Raw genomic sequence first — 25,023 nt, 5'->3', positions numbered from 1 at the left:
AGTGCTGGCTTTTCCATATTATAAGAGGACCAATATATTCTACTTTTTTACACTTGACCATATCAAGTTATTCGTTTTAATTAAAAAACTACTAAAGAAAAAACTGATCCAGGAAAATTATAAAGTATGACCGTTTTCGCTGTCTCCAATTATTTTAGAAAAGTTTGGTTAAACAAGGAATGATTCTTTCAACTAAAAAAAGCAATGTATAATTGTATTTTATACTTCTTATACAAATCAAATCTTATTCAAAGACTTGTGTTATGCTACAATTACAAAACTAAATTGCTCACATCACGTGCACCTTCATTTTTAGAGCGAAAACTAGAAATAGTGAGAAAGAAATGAAATATATGAATGTCGAGGTAATGAGAATAAAAGAGAAAAATAAAAAGAGTACGAAAGTAAAATTAAGATAAAGAGAAAAAAATATCAAATATCAAAACTCTGGCAATAAATGTTCAGATTAGGTATGTTATTTCACAATAATACAGATGGAGAGTTCAGTGCCGACAACACACCAACTTACCATAGCTGGCATCCTTCTCAACAATCCATCAATATCAACATTATATTTATAATACAAGACTGACTTCATCTTATTTATAATATAAGACTGACTTCATCTTTATCCCAATCCAAATCTAGATCTTGAGTTGCCAACTTTGAACAGAGATAGTTCAAAAGAAAAAGAACTTTGAACAAAGATGCTAGAAAACTCCTAATTTTTAAGTAATAATATATACACACTTATTTTTATTTAATTTCATTTCGACACATTTTTTTAATCTCTTTGTATTTTGTATTGTATTATATATTATATCATTCATTTTATCTCAGTTCTCTTCTTATTCATATCATGTGGAGGTGGTAGAAATTATATATGAAAAATAATCACCAATGATTCATATATCTCTAAATATTTTGACTTTAGGACACCATGTCTTTCTTTCTATCTCTTTCTTCTTATCACATCACATAATATTTTTAAAAGTCACATCATATAATATATTACACATATTATTTATCTATCATCTTTTACTATCTCGAACATACCAACCTTCATTAAAAAATCATTGGAATATTGTTTAACTCCTCGAGATGTACAGCTTAAATAGAGATACCGAAAACATAGCAGACACACTCACAACTACAATGGCTTCTTCTCTGCCTCATCCCATAGGAAAAACCTCCCTTCTCATCACTTTATTCCTCTTCTTCTCATTCTTTACCTTCTTAGCTCATGCTGTTGTTCCTCAAAACGAAACCTTCAAATTCGAAAACTCTGGTGAACTAGGCCCTTACATTGTTGAGTATGGAGCTGACTACCGAATGATAAGCATCTTCACCTCTCCATTCCAAGTTGGTTTCTACAACACCACCCCAAACTCCTTCACTCTCGCTCTGCGTGTGGGCCTCCAACGCTCGGAGTCGCTCTTCCGGTGGGTCTGGGAGGCCAACAGAGGCAACCCAGTTAAAGAAAACGCCACCTTCTCGCTTGGAACCGACGGTAACCTCGTGCTTGCCGACGCTGACGGCAGAATCGCGTGGCAAACAAACACCGCCAATAAGGGCGTGGTGGCGTTCAGGTTACTTCCAAATGGCAACATGGTGTTACTTGATGCAAACGGGAAATTCGTCTGGCAAAGTTTTGACCACCCCACCGATACGATCCTGGTGGGGCAGTATCTGAGAGCTGGTGGGCCACGTGAGCTCGTTAGCAGGCTTTCCGAGAAGGAAAATGTGAATGGACCTTATAGCTTGGTGTTGGAGAGTAAAGGGCTGGGCTTGTACTACAAGCCCAAGAACGCTCCCAAGCCCATTCGCTATTGGTCTGAATCTTATGTTGAAAAAGGCTCATTGGAAAATGTCACATTCACATCTGACTCAGAAAGTTTTGAAATTGGGTTTGATTACTTTGTTGCCAACTCTTCCAATTTTGGCAACAGGATCCTTGGTAGGCCAGTCAACAACAGTACCTTGACATATCTTAGGCTTGGAATTGATGGTAACATTAAGTTCAACACTTATTTCCTAGATGTGCGTGATGGTGTTTGGAAAGTGACCTACACTTTGTTTGATAGAGATTCTGATGAGAGTGAGTGCCAATTGCCACAGAGATGTGGGAAATTTGGGCTTTGTGAGGAAAATCAATGTGTTGCTTGCCCATTGGAGAATGGACTATTTGGGTGGAGTAACAATTGCAGTGCTAAGGCTGTAACATCATGCAAGGCAAGTGAATTCCACTACTACAAACTTGAAGGAGTTGAGCATTACATGAGTAAATACACTACTGGGGATAGAGTAAGTGAAACTAATTGTGGAAACAAATGCACCAAAGACTGCAAGTGTGTGGGGTATTTCTACAACAAGGATAACTCAAGGTGTTGGGCAGCGTATGATCTACAAACCCTTACTAGAGTGGCGAATTCCACCCATGTAGGCTATATCAAGGTGCCTAATCAGAAATAATTTGAGCCTCTGTCCTTGGGATAATTTGAAACCATTTCTTAATATTGGTTTTAGATTGCAATAAATTTGTGGTTTGTCTTTGTTCTCCAAGTGGAGAAGAGCATTTGTTTAAAATGAATTAAGAAGTTTGCAATGAATAAATAAATAAATGGTTTGTCTTCAAAATGCAATTCATGTTTTTCTCTCGTCTCCAGTTTCGGTTGTCCACAGTTTTGATCCCCTCTTTCTCCTTGTTGTGATTTGGAATTTTTAAAGTTCTATTTTGCTTGAAAAACCTGCTCTGATGACTGGTTGTTATATTGGTTCACTCTTTATTCATGAGCTTCTAAAGACCTCATAAGTTTATAAGGAGTGAGCTTTGATAGATCTTTTGTTTCTTCAATAACAACAACAATGTGTTCAAATTTTTTAGGAAGACTCCGGAGGATCTTCTTAACCACTTTCTTTTCAGATACATCATCTCCACAACTTTTATTTTGAGTGATTTTTTCAGCCACCATTGAGAAATAATCTTTGACTTGCTCACCTTCTTTCATTGTGAGATTGTCAAATTCACTCCACAAGTACCGAAACTTGATAGCACACACCTTTGCTGATCCTTGAAATTCAATCTTCAATGTTTCGCATGACTCTTTAGCTTTTTTTATACCAAAGATTGTGGGATAAATGGTTTCGCTTACTCCTTGCTCGATAATTCTCAATGTTGTAGCATTTTTCTTCACATTCTCCTTGTATTCTTTCTCTTTGACATCAGCCCACTATGTTGTTTTTTTTGTTTTGGGCGCTCTTCATACTCTTCTTCAACCACATCCTATAGATCTTGTGAAAGGAAGATGGTCTCCATTTGTGAATTCCAGTAACATAGTGTTCACCATTTATGAGAAAACAAAATTTGATGATGATGCCAGGTTATTGAATTGGAGCTCAGATACCAAATTTGTTCGAGCAGCAGAAGCTTAGTAGAACAAAATTTAGGGAATAATCTATTTTTGCAATCTGAGCTTTTTATTACTTCATATTTTTTTTCAACATAGCTTACCAGCTTCTCTATTAATACTAGTGAATAGAGAAGAGAAAATTATACAAGTTATGCTTCTTCATAAAAGACATTATCCTCTAACATTATTATGCTTGTAAGTAACACTAAGAAATGCATAAAGAGACCTAAATAAAATGTAACTGACTATGACTATTCATATTACAAATTAATCATCATTTTAGAGTTTTTTTTTTTCCTTTTTGTTGGTTTGTTTGGTTGTTTTTTGTTTTGGTTTTTGTGTCTTGTTTGTTTCTCTTTGCTTGAGGCTTTCGCTTCAAGATCAATGATAAAATTCTGCTTTAAATAAAAATAAATTCTCCATAGGCAATGTGGGAGCTGATTTTCTGAAATACACATAAATTTCCAACATACATATCATGTATGCGGAAAAATGGAAAACAAAATAAAATTGCAAATTGAGACTTCAGATTGTTCTACACTCAGAAACTACATACATCTTTTCCACATTGTTACTTCAAATAGTGAGTCCTTTCAGTTGCTTCGTAATTTCGTACGTCGGACTCAGCATAATGACACCACCTGATAGCTATCAAGCTTTATCGTTACACTTAATTATATTTTACACTTGCAAATTTATTGATCAAAGTCTGCAATGTGAGTCTTGTGATCATTGAAACTTCACAACAATGCAGGAGATATCATCTTTGCTTTTCCTGTTAACTGCTTCTTCAGTAAGACGCTTTGCGGATAACCGAGCATCCTTTATGTCTTTGATAGAATCAACTGCTTCTTGATTTGACATTACCTGGAATAATAATTTGCATAAACAGATTTGAAAACTAGAATAACCTTTCCTGCACCCAACCTGAATCTTTTTGCATTGAGAAACTTATCCATAAGTGGATTTCATCGTGCTTCAATTATGAAAACTAACCTTCCATAATCCATCACTGGCTAATATAACAAACTCTGCATCATCATTTATCAGCTCCGTTGTCACATCTGGATCTGAACTCAAGTGTTTCTTCAAGCTTTTGTCCCCAAATGCCCTTGATACCGCCAACCTTCCATCAACCCGCGGAACGTCCCCTGAATTGATCACGTAAGTTGTATCCTTAGCACTGGAACAAAGCGTGTTTGGATAAGAGTTTATTGGAGCTTATCTACTAGAAAAAAACACCTATAAGCTCCAATAAGTGCTCCAAACTTGTTCAAAGTATGTCCTGTTCTAATTAAACTATTTTTATACCAGTTAAATAAAGCATTGAGAATCACAAGCTCACTGAGCTAAAAATCCCCATAACTGCAACCTTTTACAACATTTAATAAGGTCAAGGCAAAAAAACTATATACATTAGAAACCATGTCTCACCTGGAAATTTGGATACAAAACCACCTCTATTTTTTATATCCTCATGTTCTGTGCTTGGCTCATGATCCACTGATAGCTGTTTTGCCACGCCTTTCTTGCACAAGACAGCCCGAGAATCGCCAACATTGGCTACTACTAACTTCTGACAATTGATCAATACTGCCGTAACTGCAGTTGAACCCCCTCTACCCAATTCACCTGATTTCTCTAAAATAGTAGAATCAGTTATACTATATGCTGTCCTGATAGCCTTTGCAGGTTCTTTCCAGAAGTCAGGCTACATGGGGAAAAAAAGGATGATTGAACTTGCATTACATATAGTAATCATATTCATTCAACTTGAATTGACATCATGATTTTTTTCAAGTCTGCATGCAGATCAGCCTTAATTCAAATGCAGTTCATGATTCATAGAAAGCAGTGGATATATTAAAAAGTAAAACGTAACAAATACAAGGCAAGGACCATGTGTTACCTCTTTTAAGATATTATCAAACAAATGAGACCGGAGGTAGTTAGGTACATTGTGACCCGCATGGCCGTCAAATATTGCAAACAAACCCAACTCATTGCTTTCAACTTGCTTAAACTCAGCAACAACAAAGTCCTCCATCTCATGATATGATCTCCCCTTTACCAGGTGAAAACCGTGAGTTACGTGCTTCGACAACTTGCTCTTTCCTTTCCCTGAATCAGGGGCTGAAGAACTCAACCCAACTTTTTCCTGCAAGTACCATGCTCATGTCAAACGAATGTCTGAAAAATAACTTAAATATTCAGCAAAAAATCGCAATTACAACATCATAAGGCAAGAAAATGAGCAAATGAAAATACTATCATGCCTATCAACTGTATTAGAGTCTCACACAATTAATAAGGGGAGACGATACTAAATCTTTTCTTCCCATGTCAAGTTAGAAAATAAGAGAGCTCTTGGGTACAAACCAATGGGATTCCGGGGTGGATAAATGTTTTGACTTTGACAGACAACTGCAAAATTTTATTTTCTGGTGGAGGTTATAATCTTTTTCTCCACATGTACACACAACTTATATAACCAAGCTGAATCACCTTACTCTCCCTCAAACCTCCATTTAACTAATTACTTTCATTCTTTTCTCTCCTCAATAGCTACTCGTAATAAGTATCATTTCCTATTTCATCAGTATCATTGTACTCTCTGAAACCTAACTTATCATATGTGAGACTTCAAGTATATGAAGGTAAAAAACAATATGCTCCTGCTTAGTTCAAGTATGATCAAGTACAATTTCCCTATGAACTGATTGATCAATATTGCAGTTAGCTGGAATTAACAACTGGCACAGAGGATACTTAAAGCAAGCCGACCGTCATAAATAATATAATTACCTTTTGCTATTTATTCTCTTTCACAAGTTTGGTTTAATAACAATTAGGTGTTGTACCAGTGATTGAACTCCCCATAGTCCCATGTTCATGGTAAAGGAGGTGCATTTAATTCTTATGATTATTGGCAAGATGTAAAATGAAATGTTCTTCCTTACCAATGACCAGTAAATTTCCCACCCTCAGTCCCTTCACTAAGTTATCAAATTATTATTTCTTATGATTATGTGGTATATTTCTCTCATCCAGAAACAAAGGTATATGCATAATCTGTTTTAGTGATATATCGTTTACCTACAGATCCGATTTAGTGTAAAAATTGTAGCTATAGAATGCAGAAAAGTAAAGGGAAAGACTGTGTGGTAGTAGTCAAAGTCAACTATGGAAGTGCAGCCCCTCACACTGACAAAAAAAAAATAGACAAGAAAACTTGTGGGTTTATTAAATTTAGCATATGATGATCAATACCAAGAAATGAAGATCTACAACATTTCTATAGTGATAATGAAGATTAAGCAAGGAAAATGAGATCCAACCATTAATTACTACTGTAAAGTATCAAAAGGGGAATGAGTGAATGACCCATACCTTCATCTTAAGAAGGATATCTCTGGCTGCCATAGCTTAGCTGAGTAACTTGAATTGAGGAAAATAGATTAAGGAAACAAGGGAACGAAGAAGAGAAAGATGGATGACCGTGCTCAACTAATGAAAGTAGAAAATTGTGGTGTCCGAAGACTTTGAAAGATGAAAGGGACAAGTCCACTCAACTTGTTTCTTTGATAACTACAAAAAGCTACTTCCTTCCCTCCTTTCATCATATTTTGTTGTTTAAAGTTATGTTCATTGTTTAAGAGTGCAATTATTGATATATTTGTTGACATAAACACTCGTATTTATTGTTGAGTTAGAGTGAAGAGAGAGAATGATAGTTATTGGTTAAGAAACTTGTTATGATCTTAATTGGTGAACATAAGAGGTGGTAGGTGAGAGATATAATATTAAATGAGGGTATACATGGAATAAATTGAGAAAAAATACATTGGGTTTGTAAAACAACAAAAGTTTTGGAATTTAGACCAAAAGTTAAAACAACAAAAGATTAGGAACGGAGGGAGTATGAAGCAAGGACTACGTCATGGATATCAAAAACGACACGACACCGGTACCGCGACTCAATCAAAATGTAAAAAAGCAAGACACTAGAATACCATATATATATATATATATATATATATATATATATATATATATATATATATATATATATTGAGAGTGAAAACAGAATTGTAAATATAAAAAGAGAGGTTGAAACCACCCATTACCCATAACAAAGGTCCACAAGACTACATGGGGCAATAGCAAAAACACCAAAAAAAAAAAAAACGCAACACAACAGGAAAGGGAAAATAGCAACAAGAAAACAACAAAACTACATCAGCATATAGGGGTGGCAGAATGGGCTGGCCCCGCTGGATAAGCCCGTTTTGCCCACCTTTTTTGGCGGGTTGGGTTGAGATTTTGAACCCAAATTTAAAAGTGGGTCAGCCCAACCCAACTCGCATTTTGGCGGGTTAATGACAGATTAGGTTGGGTCAGCCCGTCAACCCATTTTTCACTTTTTTATTTTAAAAAAAAATTCAAATTTTCTTTTTATTTTTATTCTTTAAGTAGATTATTGTAAGGAGCATATATTACTGCATACCTAAACTAAAAAAAAAAACTATTTTGAAATCTAGTCAATGATGACTTTCCATAGGTTCACCTATATAAGCAGTGACTCTTGTTTGTAGGCTATGTTTTATCTAAAACCTTCATGACTGCTCAACATTATCGTTTATAATTGTTGGTTGACTATTTTTGGCTGAAGTAAACTCTTGTTGATGATTGTAAAACATATCTAGTGATTTTAAGTAATATTAAGTGAGTGTGTGTCAAAGAAAAAATGATATTTACCAATGATTTGGTGAAGGTTATTGACACTTACACTCAATAGTTGCTACTAATGTTACAGTTACAACTTTTAATAACAACGCATGATAAAAAAAATTGGTATTGCTGTTGGTGAGACTTTCTAGTTGAATTCATAACCTTTAAATATAAAGAACAAGTATAATTTTAATTTTTTCATGTACCAACATATGAAAAGTGAAAGATTTCTTAAAATTCCTCATTGCAAATCTTTTTTTTATTTCACTACTTTTTCTAAGTGGGCTAGCCCGCCAACCCGTCGTCCCGTCAAAATATGGGTTAGGTTGAGACTTTGAACCCAAATGCTAAAAGTGGGCCAGCCCAACCCAACCCGTATTCTGACGGGTTAGTGGCGGGTTGGGTCAAGCCCGGCCCGTCAACCCATATTGTCACCCCTACCAGCATACATAAGCAGAGCCCCTTAAGAGACTGCGCCATCAGCCAGACAAAAGGTTCGTCGTAACGTCTTAACTTTTGGGGGTCATGATAGTAACTTTTTTCGAATAAATATGCAACAGTTTTTATAGGTAGTTCATAAATGCATATTTTTTTTTCTTTTCAAAGCATTTCCAAATTATGTCATGCATACAACAATAAATAAATATACATCCAGCATTGACCAAGGTGAGTACCCAAAGGTAATGACGGATGTCCATAACATATGAAACATAACAAATAAAATTAGATTCAACAAAGGAATCTAGTATGCAATGACTATATAGATTCGACATACTCCTTACGATTTCCACACCAGAGGATCGCAGGAAAGCAATGCACCAAAACCTACCCAAATCCTCAATATAAACTCAGAAAATCATCCTGCATGCTTTGACCAATAACGACAAGCGCTCTACCCAAAGGCCCTAGCCTTACACCCGACTCTACTCTTACGAGTCTTCTAATGATCCTCCATTGGACCCTTAGGATTGTTCTACTCATCTTGAAGAAATCTCCTCCTCGATCGACACAACAACATCCTACATGTAGTGTAGCATATGCTCACATTGCCACCTTTCATCGTTTGGCAAGTTGTCGATCGCCCAAACACAAACAATACAAACAAGGGATGCAAGAGTCAACTTCCCAGTATAATTTATAATACACCGCATCATGTCATATTATAATAATAAATAAGATTGCTAAACATAATCAACAACAGCATATATTATAGCATGTTATTCGTCCAAGTCATGTTATCACACCACAAGTTACACTCATCACAACAATGCATTAAGTTGTAGCATGAAATGCTAGTGCAATGTATGCTAAAAAATGATATGGATAAACACCACCCCACCTGGTGACGAGACAAACCAACAGTATTGTCACTTAAAGGATGGGCACCTAAGAGTCGATCCAACACAAGCCTAGTGTTGACAATTTCTGCTCGAGTGTTTCTTATTGCCTAGGCATAGCTAAGTTTATCCAACCCACCTGTTGACCATTTCTACAAGCATATGCTGGAATATAGTATTCTTTGGTACTCTTCCATGAAGGCACGACCTGAGGTTGTCACGACCTTCGTGAAGCCTGGTATTTCAACTGTCTTCATCTCAAGATATGTATGCATGAGTGAAATATGGTTAGTCAAACAACGATTCATCCTCACATGAATACACGTTTCTAGCTAACGATCATTATCTATATCGTACCCTAAGGTAAATGTTGGTCCTCCGACTAAATTGCTTCAACTAGCAAGGAGTGCCACCTGCACTCTAGTGACTCTCTCATCACAACAACTCATCCTCTTGATGACCGAACAAAATTCTTAACAAGCAAGGAGTGTCACCTGCACCCTAGTGACTCCCTCGTCAAAACAGTCCATCCCCTTGTTGACCGAAAGAATTTCTCAATGAACAAGGAATGCCACCTGCACCCTAGTGGCTTCCCACAGCACAATAGTTTATCTTGTGGATGTCCGAAACTCGGGTTCTCTTCCTCTTCTCAATTCTTGGATCGTCGACCTTTCCTGTTTTCAAACTCATTTTCATATCCTATTTCTTCTTCTCAAGAGATTCTCTTTGGATTATAAAAATGTTATTACTTGAACTAGTTTCATTATGAAGTTTTATTCTCAAAACTTTGAAGTTTTTTCTTCTTTTTCCAAAATTATCATTTTCAAAAGATCCCCTTCCCCAAAGGTTATCTTTCCAAGAAAGTCTCGATCCGCAGCAGCAGCAGCAGTAATTCAAACCACCCGCCAGATCATACTTATTAACACTCATAAACACCCCGAGTTTACAGTTGATAGAATAATCAATTCTCAGCATAATTAAATAATTATGGCGACAAATACACATGCATAATATCCAACAGTCATGCATCAATATCAATCAACATCTCAATAGTATGCTTCACAATCATAACATATTCAATCAAGTATGCATCATCATCACTTCATATTATCACAAGCAATCATTGACATTTCGGTGTTTAACATATAACTAGTAATGGTAAAGTTGTCCTTACTTTAGGTGTTTTCCTTCATAAGTTGCGACTCCTATCCGATCACATCTTTGTTTTCTGTGTCTGCTCGCTTCCTTCCATTGTGTAGCTCCGATGCAAAGTGCTTTCGTTCTTCGTGCTCTTCACAAGTATACTTAACAAAAGAAGAAGAAATGAATGTTTTTATTCAGTTTTAAATACTATGTTCTAAAATAATAAAGTTTAAATATTATAAAATGACTCAGATATTTTCACATATTGTGTAAATCTTGTACATCATGTGTAATTTTATATTGCAGATGAGCTGGGTTAGAAACCAGCAGGATAAGATAAAACTTTTATATTTCTTTTCATTATTTTATCATAAAATTAAAATTATTTTTAATATTCATATTCAGTGTAAAACAGGACTATACTGATTGTGCATATCCATTAAACTCTTTTATAAATATTTAAATAATTTATTAATTACTTTTAAAAATTAATAATTTAAGAAAAAATAAATTTTAAAAAATATTATGTATTTTTATTGTTTATATCATATCTTGTCATTATCTTTACACCTCAATTACATGATAGGATAAGACTCTATACTCCTCTCTTTTTTCTTGTTCTTATCTAACTCTCATATCTTATACTGTCCTATCATCTCCTAACCACCAAACGAACCCTAAATATTTTAAAACAACTCGGATATTTTTACGTAGTGAGCTACGACATTGATTATACAATTTTATTCGTTCTCAAATGTTTTATGACTCGGACTATTCTTTACACATTAGTATCTTGAACTTAAAATAAAAAGGAATACCTATTTTAAACTCGATGTTGCAAGCTGAACAATAAATATTATAAATTATAAATTAAAATCTGAAAAATCTAATAAGGGTAGAAAATCCTTTCAAAAATTAAAAGATAACAACAAAAGAATTAAAAAATCTAGAATTACGTAGCATTTATTTATCTTTCAAGATACGTAGGACCAGGAATCAAATCCGCCAAACACTCGAAAAATAAAATCACAAAATTAAAACTTAAGAACTATGTAGTCTTGATTCCTTTATCGCGAAAGGAGTACATAAGATTAGGGGAAAACCTGTCAGGCTAAAATGATAAAAAAAAAATCTTCTTTTATCGTAAACTAAATACCAAAACAATAAATTCATGAATTATCTATGTTTTTGAGGTAAATCAATGTTTTATGAATTATGAAAGTTTGCACAAATTAACTTAAGTCTAAGATGGATCTGCTAGAGGTGTTGCGATGTTAATTCTTCGTCATTTCCTATGCATATATAGACTCTCGAACTTAGCTTTGTATGTGTAGACCCAGAGCCGGCCCTGGGCCTGTGCAAGCAGGCCCACAGCTCAGGGCCTCCAAAAAGAAGGGGCCTCAAAAAAAAATTCCCAAAGGCTACGGTTTCTAAAGTGTGGCCTAAAGTTTTTATGCAACAGCTTTGAAACTGTTGCCTTTTCTTCTGCTGATCATAACCGAAGAAGATGCACCTTATAGCCTGCTTCTCCACTCTCCAGCTTTGTCTTGAGTTGCTTCCTAAAGTGTGGCCTAAAGTTTTTATGCAACAGCTTAGAAACCGTTGCCTTTTTAGATTTTTGGCCACGGTTTTTTGACTGGGGCACACGTCCGTTGCCTTTTCTCAAAAAACTACCCTACTTTACTAAATAATTTAAATAGATAATGTTCTTTAAAAAAAATTATTAAGGGTCCATTTTTATTATTTGCCTAGGGCCTCCAAAATGTCAGGACCGGCCCTGCGTAGACCTAACATTGTTGTAAACGGGTTTTTCGAATGATTTCTCAACCCAAATAAATGTCAGTGGTGACTCCATCTATCAAACTCGTTCCCCAATTATGAGGTATACTTTTTCTCTAATAGGCCCTCCAAACTATATTAAAATTTATGTTTCGTTTCAATATAAAACTTATATTTATACAAGTTTCCACTTTGAGGTTACCAAACAAAGTTATCGAAAAAATTCACTAGACAATCATTTATAATAGAAAAAAAAGGCTTAATAGCTCTTTTGGTCCCTAACATTTCACGATTTGACAAACTTAGTCCCTCCAGGAATTTATTAGATTCAAGTGTCCCTCACATTTACTAACCGTTGCAGTTTTGGTTTTATGTCCACCTCCGTCCAATATTTAACGGTTTTTCAATAAAAAAATTTGTCAAATGAAGATGCTGGGTTTGTTTTCGAATGGGAAGAAGGAGGAAAACACAGATGCTAGGTTTCTTCCATTTCTCTCTCAATCTATTCCCTTCCTTCCACGTCGTTGAAGCTTGACCTAGATGCTCCCACCTCATGTCATTCTTCTCAGCCCTCTCTCTCTGAATCTCACACCACCAATGTCGCACCTCCCCACCCTTCTCAACCAGGCTCAATTAGATCTGGGTTCCTTTTCTCTCTCAATTTATTCCCTTACTAACAGTTGTCGCTCCCTCCTCCTGTCCGAAATTGCAACCAGATCAAGCTTGGAACCCAGATTGCACCATCTACCTCCATCGAGCCTTAATTCGCACAGAAGGGGTTGATTCTGGTCATGGGGTTTGGTGGAGACATGATGGCTGGGTCGATTCTGGTCATGGGGTTCGATTTTGGGGTTCGACTTAGGATTTGGTTTTGGATTCAATTGGGGGTCGATGATGGTGACTGGTGGTGGTGAGAAGGGTGGCCTTGTGGGGTGGTGCGATGGTGGAGGTGGTGCGAGGGACACAGAGAGGGCTGAGAACGGTGTGGTGGTGCGACAGTGGTGGTGTAAGATTCAGAGAGAGAGGGCTGAAAGAGTGGGTTTTTTATTCTTTTTATTAATTTTTAATTGAAAAACCAAAATTGTTACTGTTAGTAAACGTGAGGGACGCTCTAGTCTAATAAATTCTTGGAGGGATCAAGTTTGTCAAATCGTAAAACGTTAGGAAAAAAAAGCTATTAAGCCAAAAAAAAATTAAGGAGTTACATTAATAAACCTCATTCAATTAGTCAAACGTGTTTGTCAACCATGTATGAATAATTTCATTTTTTAATATTATGTGAATATAATTAGCATTCATGTCAAGCCTTCTACATAAAATTAATAATAATTTTGAAGTTTATTTTATTTATTATCATGCATTAAAGAGTACAATCATTCATTAGAGAGAACAATGCATTTGCAACATTTTCGTTTGGATATTTTTTTACAGAAGCCCGCATCAAAGCTCATTCTCAGGCATAAGTTTTGGCATTGTTCATCATTATTGCAATGCCCAAAGCATTGTCCAGGCAAAATCTGAAAATCATTATCTGCTTCCCCTGCAACTAACACAAATAAAATCTTTTATTTTTGATATTTAGATCTATAGATTAATCATTCAAAATTTATAAAAAATTTAGAGATCACTTTAAATAAACTTGTGAAGTTATACTAATATAATACCTTACTTTCAAAAAAAAAATTATTACGTTTCTTTTCAATCAATATACTAAGACAACAAAAAGAATAAACCAAATTAGTTTTCATTTTTTATTTTATTAAGTTAATATATTTTATATAAGAGATATTACTTCAGAAATAAAGCAAACATTTTGTGTCCCTTACCTGAAACCAATATCAAAGTAATGCACAAAACCCCGAAAAGAAGAGATTGAGGGATTCGAAATGCCATTTTTCTTAGGTTTTATTCCTAGCATGATAGAAAACATACTAACACACACACATATATAAATAGCCATGAAATAAATAACTAAAATGTAATTTTTTTCCATATTTGTCCTTGTATTTATTGGTTTTTAAATTCCAAAATTTTAAAATTGAAACTCACTTTTATTCTCTTTCCTCTTAGTACTACCCACTTAAATAGGGGTAAATATGAAAGATTGTTCCATTTTTTTAAAAGACCAAAATTAAGGTTTTCTTAATAAGCGTGATTTTTACAACTTTAGCTTATAATTAGGGACAGAGAGAGCATTTATTATCTCATTCAAAAAGCATGAATATAATTAATGATTTATATTTAATATATATTAATTAAAATGGACTTGACCTTCACATTAAGATTTTATTAATTAGTTATTAATATAATTAATAACTAATTGTAAAACTTTTCAATTTCTCATTATGAAAGACAACTTGAGAAAAAAAAATTAAAAATAATAATGATAATAATAAGTAAAATAGCCCATATAGAAATTATTTATTACCTATTTTTTATTTGCAATTCATTTTTTTAAATAGAAGACAATTTTACTAAGAGATAAATGATAGATAATTGTACAAGAGAACATCCCCTCCTAACAACAACGGAAAATCCAATCCAAAAAACCCCTCTACTGCTTAGTAAATATAAGTAGGTGTTGGCTAAGTAAAGCAGAAAACTTAAATAGTTCAAGAGAGAGTAGAGAGTTTGGGATAAGAAGGCTTCAGCTTAGTCTTCGCATTATGAAATTCAGTGCCTCCTTGATGATAGAGAGCTCTTGTTCAACATGTGCCTTGTGCTCTTCGAGGGCTTGAACGAACTGAGGTACAGGATCAACGACCGATGGTGTACCAACAACAGTGTTGTCCTGAGAATCTTCATTGTCATCAAAGAGTTCTTCAATTCGGAAAGAAGACGGAATATCATCATCGTTGGGCAGTTATTCAACATAAGGCAGTGCCTCTAAATCTTCATCTTCCTCATCATCTGGCAGCTCCACCAAGTACTCGTATTGTTCTTCTAGTTGAGTGGAGTGCCGGAACATTCATAACTTGTCAGGCATCGTCTCCATGCTCAATTGGATTGGAAATGAGGAGCGAGGGATGATGTGATCAACTTGGTTAACATCAGGATGAGGAAAGCATGCAGGAAACATAACAAAAGGCTAAGAAATCCATGGAGCTATGAAAGCCCAAGGATCAAGTAGTCGGGTGTTCCCACATAACCAGAACAAGCAAACATCTTCCACTCTGAATACTCAGGTTCAGGTGTAGGTAATGTTCTTTCAAGCAAACAGAGTATAGCTTGTTCCTAGTTTTGAAGCCAAGGTCCGTGAGTGCACTACATAGCCAAATTCAGAATGATCAACTCGTTGTGCCAAACAGTTGCATAAATGATGTCTTCGATGTAGAAGCTGCTTTGGACGGTTGGATCTTCCTTCTCTTCAAGGATTGTTGCACCAGCATCTGAAGATGCCTCTTGCGAGCCTTAGAGGCTGCAAGGACAGTGCCAACACTTGAAGGAGATGCTAGAGTTTGTTCCTTGTTGGGATGAGCAGTAGAGAGATAGTTCTCACCAGCAATTGAGAGATAGTTCTCTCATCTTCAGACGATTCAGCTGTGTACACAAGAGTGAGTTGTGGACATTGTGCTCTTCACTCTCAAAGCTTATGGTGTCAATGGTTAGCATATGGAAGTGAGTTTGTGGTGTGGTGTGGTGTGGTGTGAGAGTGAGTATCATCACCCTGAATGTGTGGTGAAAAGTTTGAGTTCTGTGGGACGTTGGTAGTTGGAAAAAATTTCTGCACTCCCCTCCTTTGCATCCTGCGGAGTTTATGTCTAACAGTGGTATTGCGGTTTTCATCACTACGGATGGGAGTTGGAATCCGCCTCTTCATTGTATGGGCTGTGCGGCGGTGATCCGCGACAAGTATGGGTGTTGGATTTATGGTGTTTCAACTAGTTTTGGCCACGAAAACGCTCCCTTGGTAGAGGTGTTGGCATTGAGATAGAGCTTAAGCACGCACAAGACCCGGGTTGCACGGATATTGTCTGTGCTTCTAAATGTCTTGTTGTTGTTTGTTTCCTTCAAAGCAATAGGATGTGGGTCTCTTATGGGCTAGAGAAACATTTCTGAGAATTAGAGCCATGCTCCATATCGATTGGTGTGTTAGATTCCACCATATTCAGCCCGAGTTGAATAACACTACTGATTGTTTAATTTGGCTCGTGCAACGGCTAGAGACAGCCCTTCGTATTGTGTATGGAAACGACCTCCTTCCTTTACTCTATATCTTGATGCTATTGGCTATTTTTTTTTTAGGCTAGGCTAGTTTTCTTTGTGTTGTTACTTGTTAGCTTTCCTCTTATTAAAAAAATCGTACAAATGATAATCCAATAAAAGATATCCATGAGACGTAAGCCCTTGAAAACTTTATGTCTAATTGAACTAAAAGAAAAAACAAATGATCATCAATTAAGTCTCATTAAGTAGAAGACAAAGAAACACAAGATACAAAGTGAAAAGCAAACACATGAAAAGGAACACAAATAACTTTTCCTAGATACAAATTCTCATCATTCATTTTTTTTCCCGTATTAGAACTCACCTTTTCTAACCTCCCTTCATTCACTCCAAAAAGGTCTCCATGACATCCGGGTACATTCCTCCTTCTGAATTCCTATACTCCACACCTTGCTGTTGATGATGGTGATGGTGCTCCATTGAAGTGGATGAAGATGATGAAGCCACTCTTGCAGGCAAAGTGAAGCTCCTCTTAAACTTATCCATCTTTCTTGCACCTTCTGAGTGGCTATCCAAGCTCAAGAAGTCGTTAGGGTTGGCTTCACCAGAATTTTGCATCATGTTGGAGGAATTGGGATGCTGATCAAGAGAATGGTGGTGATTGTGATTCTGGTCACCAAGTTTGCTCCCCAAGCTCTCTGGATTGAACAAAAGCTTAGCATCATCGGTTCTTCCAGTGAGAGCATTGAAGAAAGACAAGCCATTAGGCCATTTTATGTCATTTTCGTGCTCCCCCATCATGTCTTCAATTCGCGCAGTTTCAGATGATGCGTGAGGCATGAGAAACAAGTGTGTCTCATCTTTGGCCTGTGGAAACCTGAGCCTCGCTGCGTGTTGCTGAAAATTGGGCGACGATAGCAGAGAAGTAGCAGGATTGAGTGGCCTCTGACCCCAGTTGAAGAGTGGAGGAGGTGGCCGAATCGGAATGGTGGATAGTTTCGAAGGTATTGAAGTTGAAGAAGAAGAGTTCCTTGTTGAAGAGAAGAGTTGAGAGAGGTAGAAACCAGATTGGTAACCTAGAGATTCAAAAGTGTGTCTCATTCTTAGGACGAAATGGAGGTCTTCAGGAATCTGAAAATAGAAAGCAAAAATATCAAATATTTGATATTTGTGACATTCTTCTACCCAATATATAAGTAGCCAAGCATATAAACAGTGTAAAAATGGCAGAGGTAATTTATGAAGTTACAGATAAGAAGGCATGAATTTACTCACAATCTTGCAAGAACCAAGTTGGAGAAGGCCATGTCCGGCTTGAATTACAGCTATGGTCTGGTCATGGGACAAATGCAAACAAAATGGGTTGAAAATTCCAAAAAGAAATATGTCTAAGAACAATAATAGCCAAGAGCCAAAGTTAACAATGATTCTGTTTTTCTGACCTGAATGCCTGACTCAAACTGGTCTGTCCATTCAGGAGGAAGCTGCAATTAATAACATCAACAGAGGTTGAGTGAGTCAATCATTCATCAAATAGCTAAACATAACCAATAGAAAAAGAACAAAATTTAACACAGATTGAATTGTAATGTAGAGTCTCCATCTATATCTATATTTTAAATAAATAAATAAAAAACAAGAGATCAGAGAGAACTAGAAGTGTGATTGGATGTGGTAAAGGGTTGAAATGCATACAGCATCAAAGGAGCTCTGCCAGTAGTTGGAGATATTAGGCTCACATTCTGTGGGCTCTTTAAAGACCCACTTGTGACACTTATCAGATGCAACTTTCCCCATCAACCTGTTTCAAAATCAGAGCATACCAATCAGAGAGAATTCTGGTTGTATCTAATTAAGTAACAACTACTCCCTCCACATGCCATTGGATATTGAAGATTCAGACTTCAGAGAGAGAGTGAGAGAATGATAGAAACCACAAAATAACAAACACCTACCCAGTACCCACCCTTCTCCATAATTATACAACTGAATGGACATTTTGCTGAAAACTTTTCTGACAGGATCCTCTCCATCAATATCATCCAGACCCCTTCCTCGGCAAAACCCATCTTCCCACATCAACATCCTACATCAGAATTTAACCCCAAAAAACAGACAAAAAAAAAGTACAAGTAAGCTCAAGCTTCATAAAATTATTACCATAAACCAAACATTACCCAAATTAGGAAAATTATTTGTAAACATTTGCACAGCCTAGACATCCAACAGAGATCTCGAGGATGCGAAAGAAGGAGAAATAATTGATGAAATATATGATAGTAAAAAGAGATAGAGTGAAAATTGAAGAGTTTGTTGGATGTTATGCACACTGTTAGATGTATGCACTGTTTGTACATGGAACACTCACAAGCTGCCGTTGTCATCTCCAACCTTGCAGCCATTACCGCCTCTAACTCTTCTGCAACAAAATGAACAATACCCAGTTCAGGAAACAGCTCTACCATTGACAAACTCTGAGATTGAAAACAAGAGATAAACTTGCACAAAAACACACAAACATAGAGAGAGAGAGAGAGAGAGAAGTATATACGGGCGAGGACGAATGGTCCAGAAGACAGAATAAGTCCAGTCTGAGTTAAGACAGACGGTTCTGAGGGCCTCATGAAGGGCCATCATCCCAACAGCTTCTTTGCTCCTATCTGATGCTCCTGATCCTGAGCCCACCATCTTTCTTTCTCTTTTTTCTTTCTCCTTCTCACTCACTTACTATATACCCTTTTTTTCCAACCACTCTTTCCAACTTTTCAAAACTATAGACACCCTTTTTTTCCACCCTTCTTCTTCTCCTACTACTACTACTACTACTACTACAAACTACTACAGAGTACAGACTACAGTGTATATCTATCTCTGGAACATCTCCCTTGTCCCAAACTCACCCTCTTCTCTTTTAGGTTCTCGGTTACTCTACAATGCTTAACAACCACAGGGTCGACCAATTCTTCAACCCTCTGGAGTTGTTCCAGTGTTTTTTTATTCATTTATATTTATTTGGCTAGGAGCTTCCTATCTCCACGCTCTCTTGGCATTTTCTTTAATCCAACTTGGTTACTTTCACGGCAGGAGGTGGTAAATGAGTCAAGCTTTAACAGTATACTGTAAGTTTAGCTTTCTTCTAATACTGTTGTCCGTTTCCAACAGTGAAAAACTGTGGGGACAAACAGGTTTTATCTTTTCTCTTGTGACTTTTTCTCTGTTCTTTTAACCAAGAACTCAACTAGAACCAAACTAAGAAAGAAAAAAGAGGACAGGGCTTTAGTTTGGCAACCCATCAACCCAAATGTCACCCCCTTTCAATGTCGTAAATGTTCATAATGTCTCATTTTAATTCTTGTTTAGCACGTTTTAAAATCCGGAACTTGTGTAAATTTAGGCCCCGTTTGGGTTGTTGCTTGTTTTATGTTTTGAAATTTTTAAAAAACCAAAAATGTTTTCAGTTTTCAATTTTTAAAAAAACTGTTGTCAAAATTTCTTCAACTTTTTTATGCAAAAACATTATCCTCTCTAGTTTATAGCAGAATTGGTTATAAGATTGAAATTAATTCTCCAAAATAACTTTTAAAAGTCAAACATCTATTTATATACATTCAAAATTAATTTTATATAAACCAAAAATGTTGGCTAAGATTATTTTACCCATATTGAGAGAAGTTGTTTCTCAACTTTATATATATATATATAAATTAATTTTACATAACTCTAAGGTCTCTCAAAAGAAAAACTGAACACACACTTCATTGAGATAAAATTGATCAATTCTATCAAGTTACCATTTGATCGAAATGCCATAATTAATCTATTTTTCTCAACAACTACCAATACTAAAAATATAGTTCCTGTCAAAAAATACTAAAAATATAGATCACGGTTGAACTATCTTAGCAAACACTTCAAAATTAATCTCTTGACAATGGTAGTGCTCAGACTTCAAGGCCAATTGCATATACATGATCTCATCTAATTACGAACCCCTGAAAATAGTTCAAAGTTTTCATAATAAAATAGTCATGTGAGAACTGAGATCCGTTTTATGCGGTAGATCCGTTTTATATTCCAACACACCTTTAAAATATTTTTCTAATGCCAAATGTGAAGGATAACTATGACAAAATTGGCAATTTGCAGAGAATCTTTACCGGTCAAAAGTGATAGGGGTGGACTCTGAACGCTCGTGTTTGGCTTAATATTTTAAGAGCATGTAAATTGTAAGTGATAACTTTTATATATAGCTCGTGAGGACCAACGTTAGGTCATGATGATTATATTCTAGTTTTAGTATTGTATTGGGGTGGATGTTAGGGTGCAAGTGCAACCTAGGTCTTGCACCATGCAAGAGCCAATTTTACCTGTTATAACAGGTGAAAGTTACCTTCTGAAAAAATATTTAAAAAGACATTTTACAAAAATATCCCCCTCTCTTTCCTTTTCTCCATCCTTGTCCTCCACCGCAGCTCTCCTCCCTCTACCACCATCTCCCCTCATCCCTTCATGCACATCCTAAGAACCCAAATAGTTCTGTTACTGTAGCCTTGCACCACCGAGATCCCCGCCGGAAAAAGGCACACAAACTAAATCCTCCGCCAGAAAACCCACGCGAATCCAGATCTCAGCATCCCCTTCGACATTGAGGTCGATGTGGCGGAGAGACCCGTCGTGGATTGTAGCAGAGGGACCCTGGTTTGGTGTGCAGGACCCTGGATTGTAGCGGAGGGATCTGCAGCTCCTCCTCCCTCTACCACCATCTCCCTCATCTCTCTAGCTGATTGGTGTTTTTTGAGAAATGGGTTTGGTTTTTGTTACATAGTGGGTTCATTTTTCTGGGTTAGAGTGGTAGTAGCTGGGAGTGGAGGGATTCTTTATCGTGGAAACCAAGTCTACATTGCTACAAGTCCTTGAAGTTGCAGAGCAAGCATCAAACCCAGAAGCAGGAACCAACCCAGAACCAAATCCTGTGTCAAACTTTCCCAACTGGGGCCACCCGTTTACAAAACCCGTGTAGAGAGAAAACAAATTGAGCAAATTAAACTTATGGGGGTGTTTTCAATACTGTATGTATATTATTAAGAAAATTTAAGATTTTAGTGGGGACTGAATTGGAGTGATGTTATTAACTGGGTTGATGTTCATATTATTTGGAGTGAAAACAAAAAGTTGATTAGAGAAGTTGTATGAAGAAGGAACTGCCACCGCATATAACCCATAAATTTTCTCTTGCTGGATTTTGGATTTACAGAACCATATATATGTTTGATTGTTTTGTTTGGGAAAAGGGGATTGATGGTGGTTGATTTGGTGGTGGTCAAGACCTTTGGTCATGGGGTATTTAGGCTGAGATGCAGTTCTAGACGGCGGAATTCCGGCAATTGCGGCGGCAACAGTTGGTGGTGAGGTTTGAGTTGAGGGAGAAATGCATTAGAGGGGTTTTATTGTAAAAAGCAAAATAAAATTATAATAAAATACAAATATAAGATTACAAGTTTAACAGGTTGCACATATAGGATCTAAAGGGAATATTCCATTTCTGTGGTTATAAATGTATCTTGCACCGGTGCAAGACCCAACTTGTATTGCACCTTATCCTTCACCTTATATTGGACAGTCCTAAACACTTGTCAGCTAGTTCTTCTCATCTGAAGGTAATGTGTTAATTTTTTCTGCCTACATGAGAATTGTATTAGTGGATCATATATAAGTACCTCAGTATCCTATTAATGTATCGGAAGTAAACCCTGACTCATCATTGTAATCGGACCCAAACTCATCTAAAATTTTCTTCATACAAAAAAAAAACATGTTTGAACTGAAAAGAGGCGTGTCACCATAGTGGCCAGCTGCTTCTTCAATCTTGTACGTTGCCAAATTCATCTTCGCGAGTAATGCAAATGAAAAACCAATAGTAACCCTAGAACTTAGTCGTGACTATAGTATTTTTAATTTCTTACTCTATTATTTAAAAAAAAAAATGTCACTCTATTTTTCGTATAACAAATTTCTTACTCTATAATACACACATAGAGATGGCAATTTCACTTGAAGGTGGAGATCCTCATGGGAACTGTTCTGTTTGGGGCCCCGATTTTAGGAAATTTTCCCTATAGGGATGGAACGGAGACGGAAGTCTCCGATAAAAATTTGGGGACAGAGATGAGGATCATTCTCCATACCCTGCAGGGTCCTTGTCCCGTATATAAGTAAAAATAATATAGCGGACTTCCACATATTTAATTTCTTACGATGAAGACTTCACCTTTTGAATAAGTTGAATGTTTCAGAGAATATTTTTGCTTTTAGACTTCACATTTTATATAACTTGAATGTTGTACTTTACGTTTCAAATTATTTACTTGGTATACATCACATATTGTGTGATGAATTTCATTTAATTTCATTTGAACTTTATTATATATTTATCTTGAATTTGATGTAGTTGCATTATCACTTGTAGTTTTTAAATTTATTGAATTAGCTATGCATTTTATATATTTAATTTAAATTTTTAATGACATGTTGGGGATCCCCGTGATGATCGAGGAACGGGGATGGGGTGAAAATCACCCCGCCACAAATAATGAGGATAGGGGCGGGGACAAAAAATAAATGTGGGGATGGGGAGCGGGCAGACACTCCCCGCCCCCACCCCGCGTTGGTGCCATCCCTAACCAAGCATGGTCCTCTCATATTAAAATTCCATGTCATAATATCGCAATTTTATGTATCTCTCTTGTTATGGGTATTAAATAAATTAGATCATGTAAATATTTATACACGGAGAGATTAACACCAAACTGCATATGATGATCACGCAACAAAAAGAAAAAGGAGATTATTCTTTTAGTTTCACGTAGTAGTTCATGCATGACAACTTCGATTATTTTTCTCTGTGCTTAAAAGAAATTAATAGAAATTGTTATATTTTTCAGGAAATATTTTTAAAAGGTATTTCATTGGAATATATGATGATTACTTTAGATTTCATAAAATGTTATTTAATTTTGATAAAAATTAGAATAGCAATCATGCTTGATTGTTGTATATACTATATAGTGTGTGAAACCGTGTCGTGTAATCTAATAATGCTCCTATTTTCTTTTTCTCTATTTCTCTTTTAAATAAATTAAGAGTAGACTTTAGATAAGTATCTATAATAATATATATAAAAGCAAAGTTTTTGCAACCTTGGAGGTAAAACTGTAATTTAATACTTCAATACACATGGGTTGAAATTTTTCCATGGTCATATACGTAAATTTATGAGTAATTCAATATGAAATGAATCCTGGCCATTCATTTCTTCTAATCCTAACTGTTGATCATTTTCTTATGAAACTCAATGTACAATCTTTTCATATTCTTGGCCGTTTTATTTGTTGCTTTTGTAACTCCTGATTATGGATTATGGTTACAAAATCACCAAGAGTTTCTTCCTTCATCTCCCATATATAAAACATTTTTCCATTCCCCTTTCAACTTATTTTCATCTCTCTCATTTTAACCTTCAGCATCTCCATTCATGTGCAGGTCATATCTCTTCGATTTAGATTCTCCAACAACATCATTCCAGCACAAGAAGATCTTCCATCAGGTTAGAAAATTTTCTTTTGCGTCTTTTCTTCTTCACCAGTCACTTCTTCTTCATCAATTTTCATTCTCAGGCATTGAATTTTTTCTCCATCATCATCATCCATCCGGTAAGAGCTCTTCTTTTTTCGCCTTATTTATCCTTTTTGATTTATCTGTTATGATTTTGCCATTTTTTTTTCTTCAGATTTTCTTCTCATGCTACGTTCTTCCCAAACGGTCTTATTTTTTCTCATTCGTTCTTCTCATTCTTCATCTTCCACTCCTGTAAGATTCAGTCTTTATTCGCAATATGCACGTTATTATCGCTTATTAAATAGATGAAAGTTACAAATTTTATTTTAATTTTGTAATTTATGCATGTTTTGTTCTTTGCTGTTGATTATCAATATTATTATGATCTATTTGTAACTTCTATTTAAATTCAGAAATATTTTATCTTCATAAACTATGAAAGTCGTCTCCTTGATTATTTCTCTAATTGTGTTTCATTATTTTTCTTGCACAATTTTATGATGTTTACTTCCATTTCTTTGACAGTTTAATCTTCAACCAATGTAAGTTTTTTGCTTTCTTTTAATTTTGATTAATTTATTATCAACTTATTTGACCAAATGATAATAGTTTCTTCTAATCCGGTACAATGGAGTCTCTTTTTATCTTTTACATTTCATTGATTTAGTTTCAATTTGTTTCTTTTTTCAGATTTTCTCATTATTGTTTTCCATTCTTCCAATGTTACATCTTGAAAACATGTAAGTTTCTTGCATTTTTCGTAATTTTTATTGTTTCATTATGAACTTAGTCGACTAAATGAGAGTCACCTTTATTTTATTTCATAACTTGGTGTTGTCATC

The 25,023-nt window shown here is 35.7% G+C and overlaps 2 protein-coding genes and 1 pseudogene across 4 annotated transcripts; 1 reads left to right on the top strand and 2 right to left on the bottom strand.

Annotated features, from left to right (window-relative positions):
- The first annotated feature begins 1,103 nt into the window (after positions 1-1,103).
- Positions 1,104-2,637, top strand: LOC130745723 (epidermis-specific secreted glycoprotein EP1-like). The gene has a single exon (XM_057598091.1). It carries the CDS (start codon positions 1,156-1,158, stop codon positions 2,470-2,472), a length of 1,317 nt encoding a protein of 438 aa, XP_057454074.1. The 5' UTR covers positions 1,104-1,155; the 3' UTR covers positions 2,473-2,637.
- A 1,158-nt stretch (positions 2,638-3,795) lies between these two features.
- Positions 3,796-6,985, bottom strand: LOC130745724 (probable protein phosphatase 2C 39; annotated as a pseudogene). The gene is made up of 5 exons (XR_009021853.1): positions 6,801-6,985; positions 5,320-5,568; positions 4,845-5,121; positions 4,407-4,561; positions 3,796-4,277 (listed from the first exon to the last, which is right to left on the bottom strand). The product of XR_009021853.1 is annotated as a probable protein phosphatase 2C 39 (transcript).
- A 9,803-nt stretch (positions 6,986-16,788) lies between these two features.
- On the bottom strand, positions 16,789-19,556 carry LOC130749034 (protein RICE SALT SENSITIVE 3-like). 2 transcript variants are annotated; one of them, XM_057602311.1, is made up of 7 exons: positions 19,119-19,556; positions 18,923-18,986; positions 18,534-18,653; positions 18,263-18,368; positions 18,010-18,051; positions 17,843-17,899; positions 16,789-17,698 (listed from the first exon to the last, which is right to left on the bottom strand). In XM_057602311.1, exons 1-7 carry the CDS (start codon positions 19,189-19,191, stop codon positions 16,952-16,954), a joined length of 1,209 nt encoding a protein of 402 aa, XP_057458294.1. In that variant the 5' UTR covers positions 19,192-19,556; the 3' UTR covers positions 16,789-16,951. The 2 variants fall into 2 exon arrangements, with proteins under 2 accessions (XP_057458294.1, XP_057458293.1); XM_057602310.1 differs by having other exon boundaries at positions 18,936-18,986; positions 19,119-19,555.
- Between the last annotated feature and the right edge of the window lie 5,467 nt (positions 19,557-25,023).

The sequence above is a fragment of the Lotus japonicus genome, chromosome 3 (assembly GCF_012489685.1).
Source record: "Lotus japonicus ecotype B-129 chromosome 3, LjGifu_v1.2".
Classification (NCBI taxonomy): Eukaryota; Viridiplantae; Streptophyta; class Magnoliopsida; order Fabales; family Fabaceae; genus Lotus; species Lotus japonicus.
The sequence above is the reverse complement of the archived record's forward strand: the minus strand, read 5'-3'. Positions and strand labels throughout refer to the sequence as shown.

What these genes read in the sequence shown, in the direction of transcription:
- LOC130745723 (XM_057598091.1), top strand. Translation starts at nt 1,156, where the DNA reads ATGGCTTCTTCTCTGCCTCATCCCATAGGAAAAACCTCCCTTCTCATC.
- LOC130749034 (XM_057602310.1), bottom strand. Translation starts at nt 19,255, where the DNA reads ATGGTGGGCTCAGGATCAGGAGCATCAGATAGGAGCAAAGAAGCTGTT. An exon ending in GGAGATGACAACGGCAGCTT is followed by an intron (nt 18,654 to 18,935) that starts GTGAGTGTTCCA and finishes ATTCTGATGTAG; the next exon opens with GATGTTGATGTGGGAAGATG. An exon ending in GGCAGAGCTCCTTTGATGCT is followed by an intron (nt 18,052 to 18,262) that starts GTATGCATTTCA and finishes TATTAATTGCAG; the next exon opens with CTTCCTCCTGAATGGACAGA.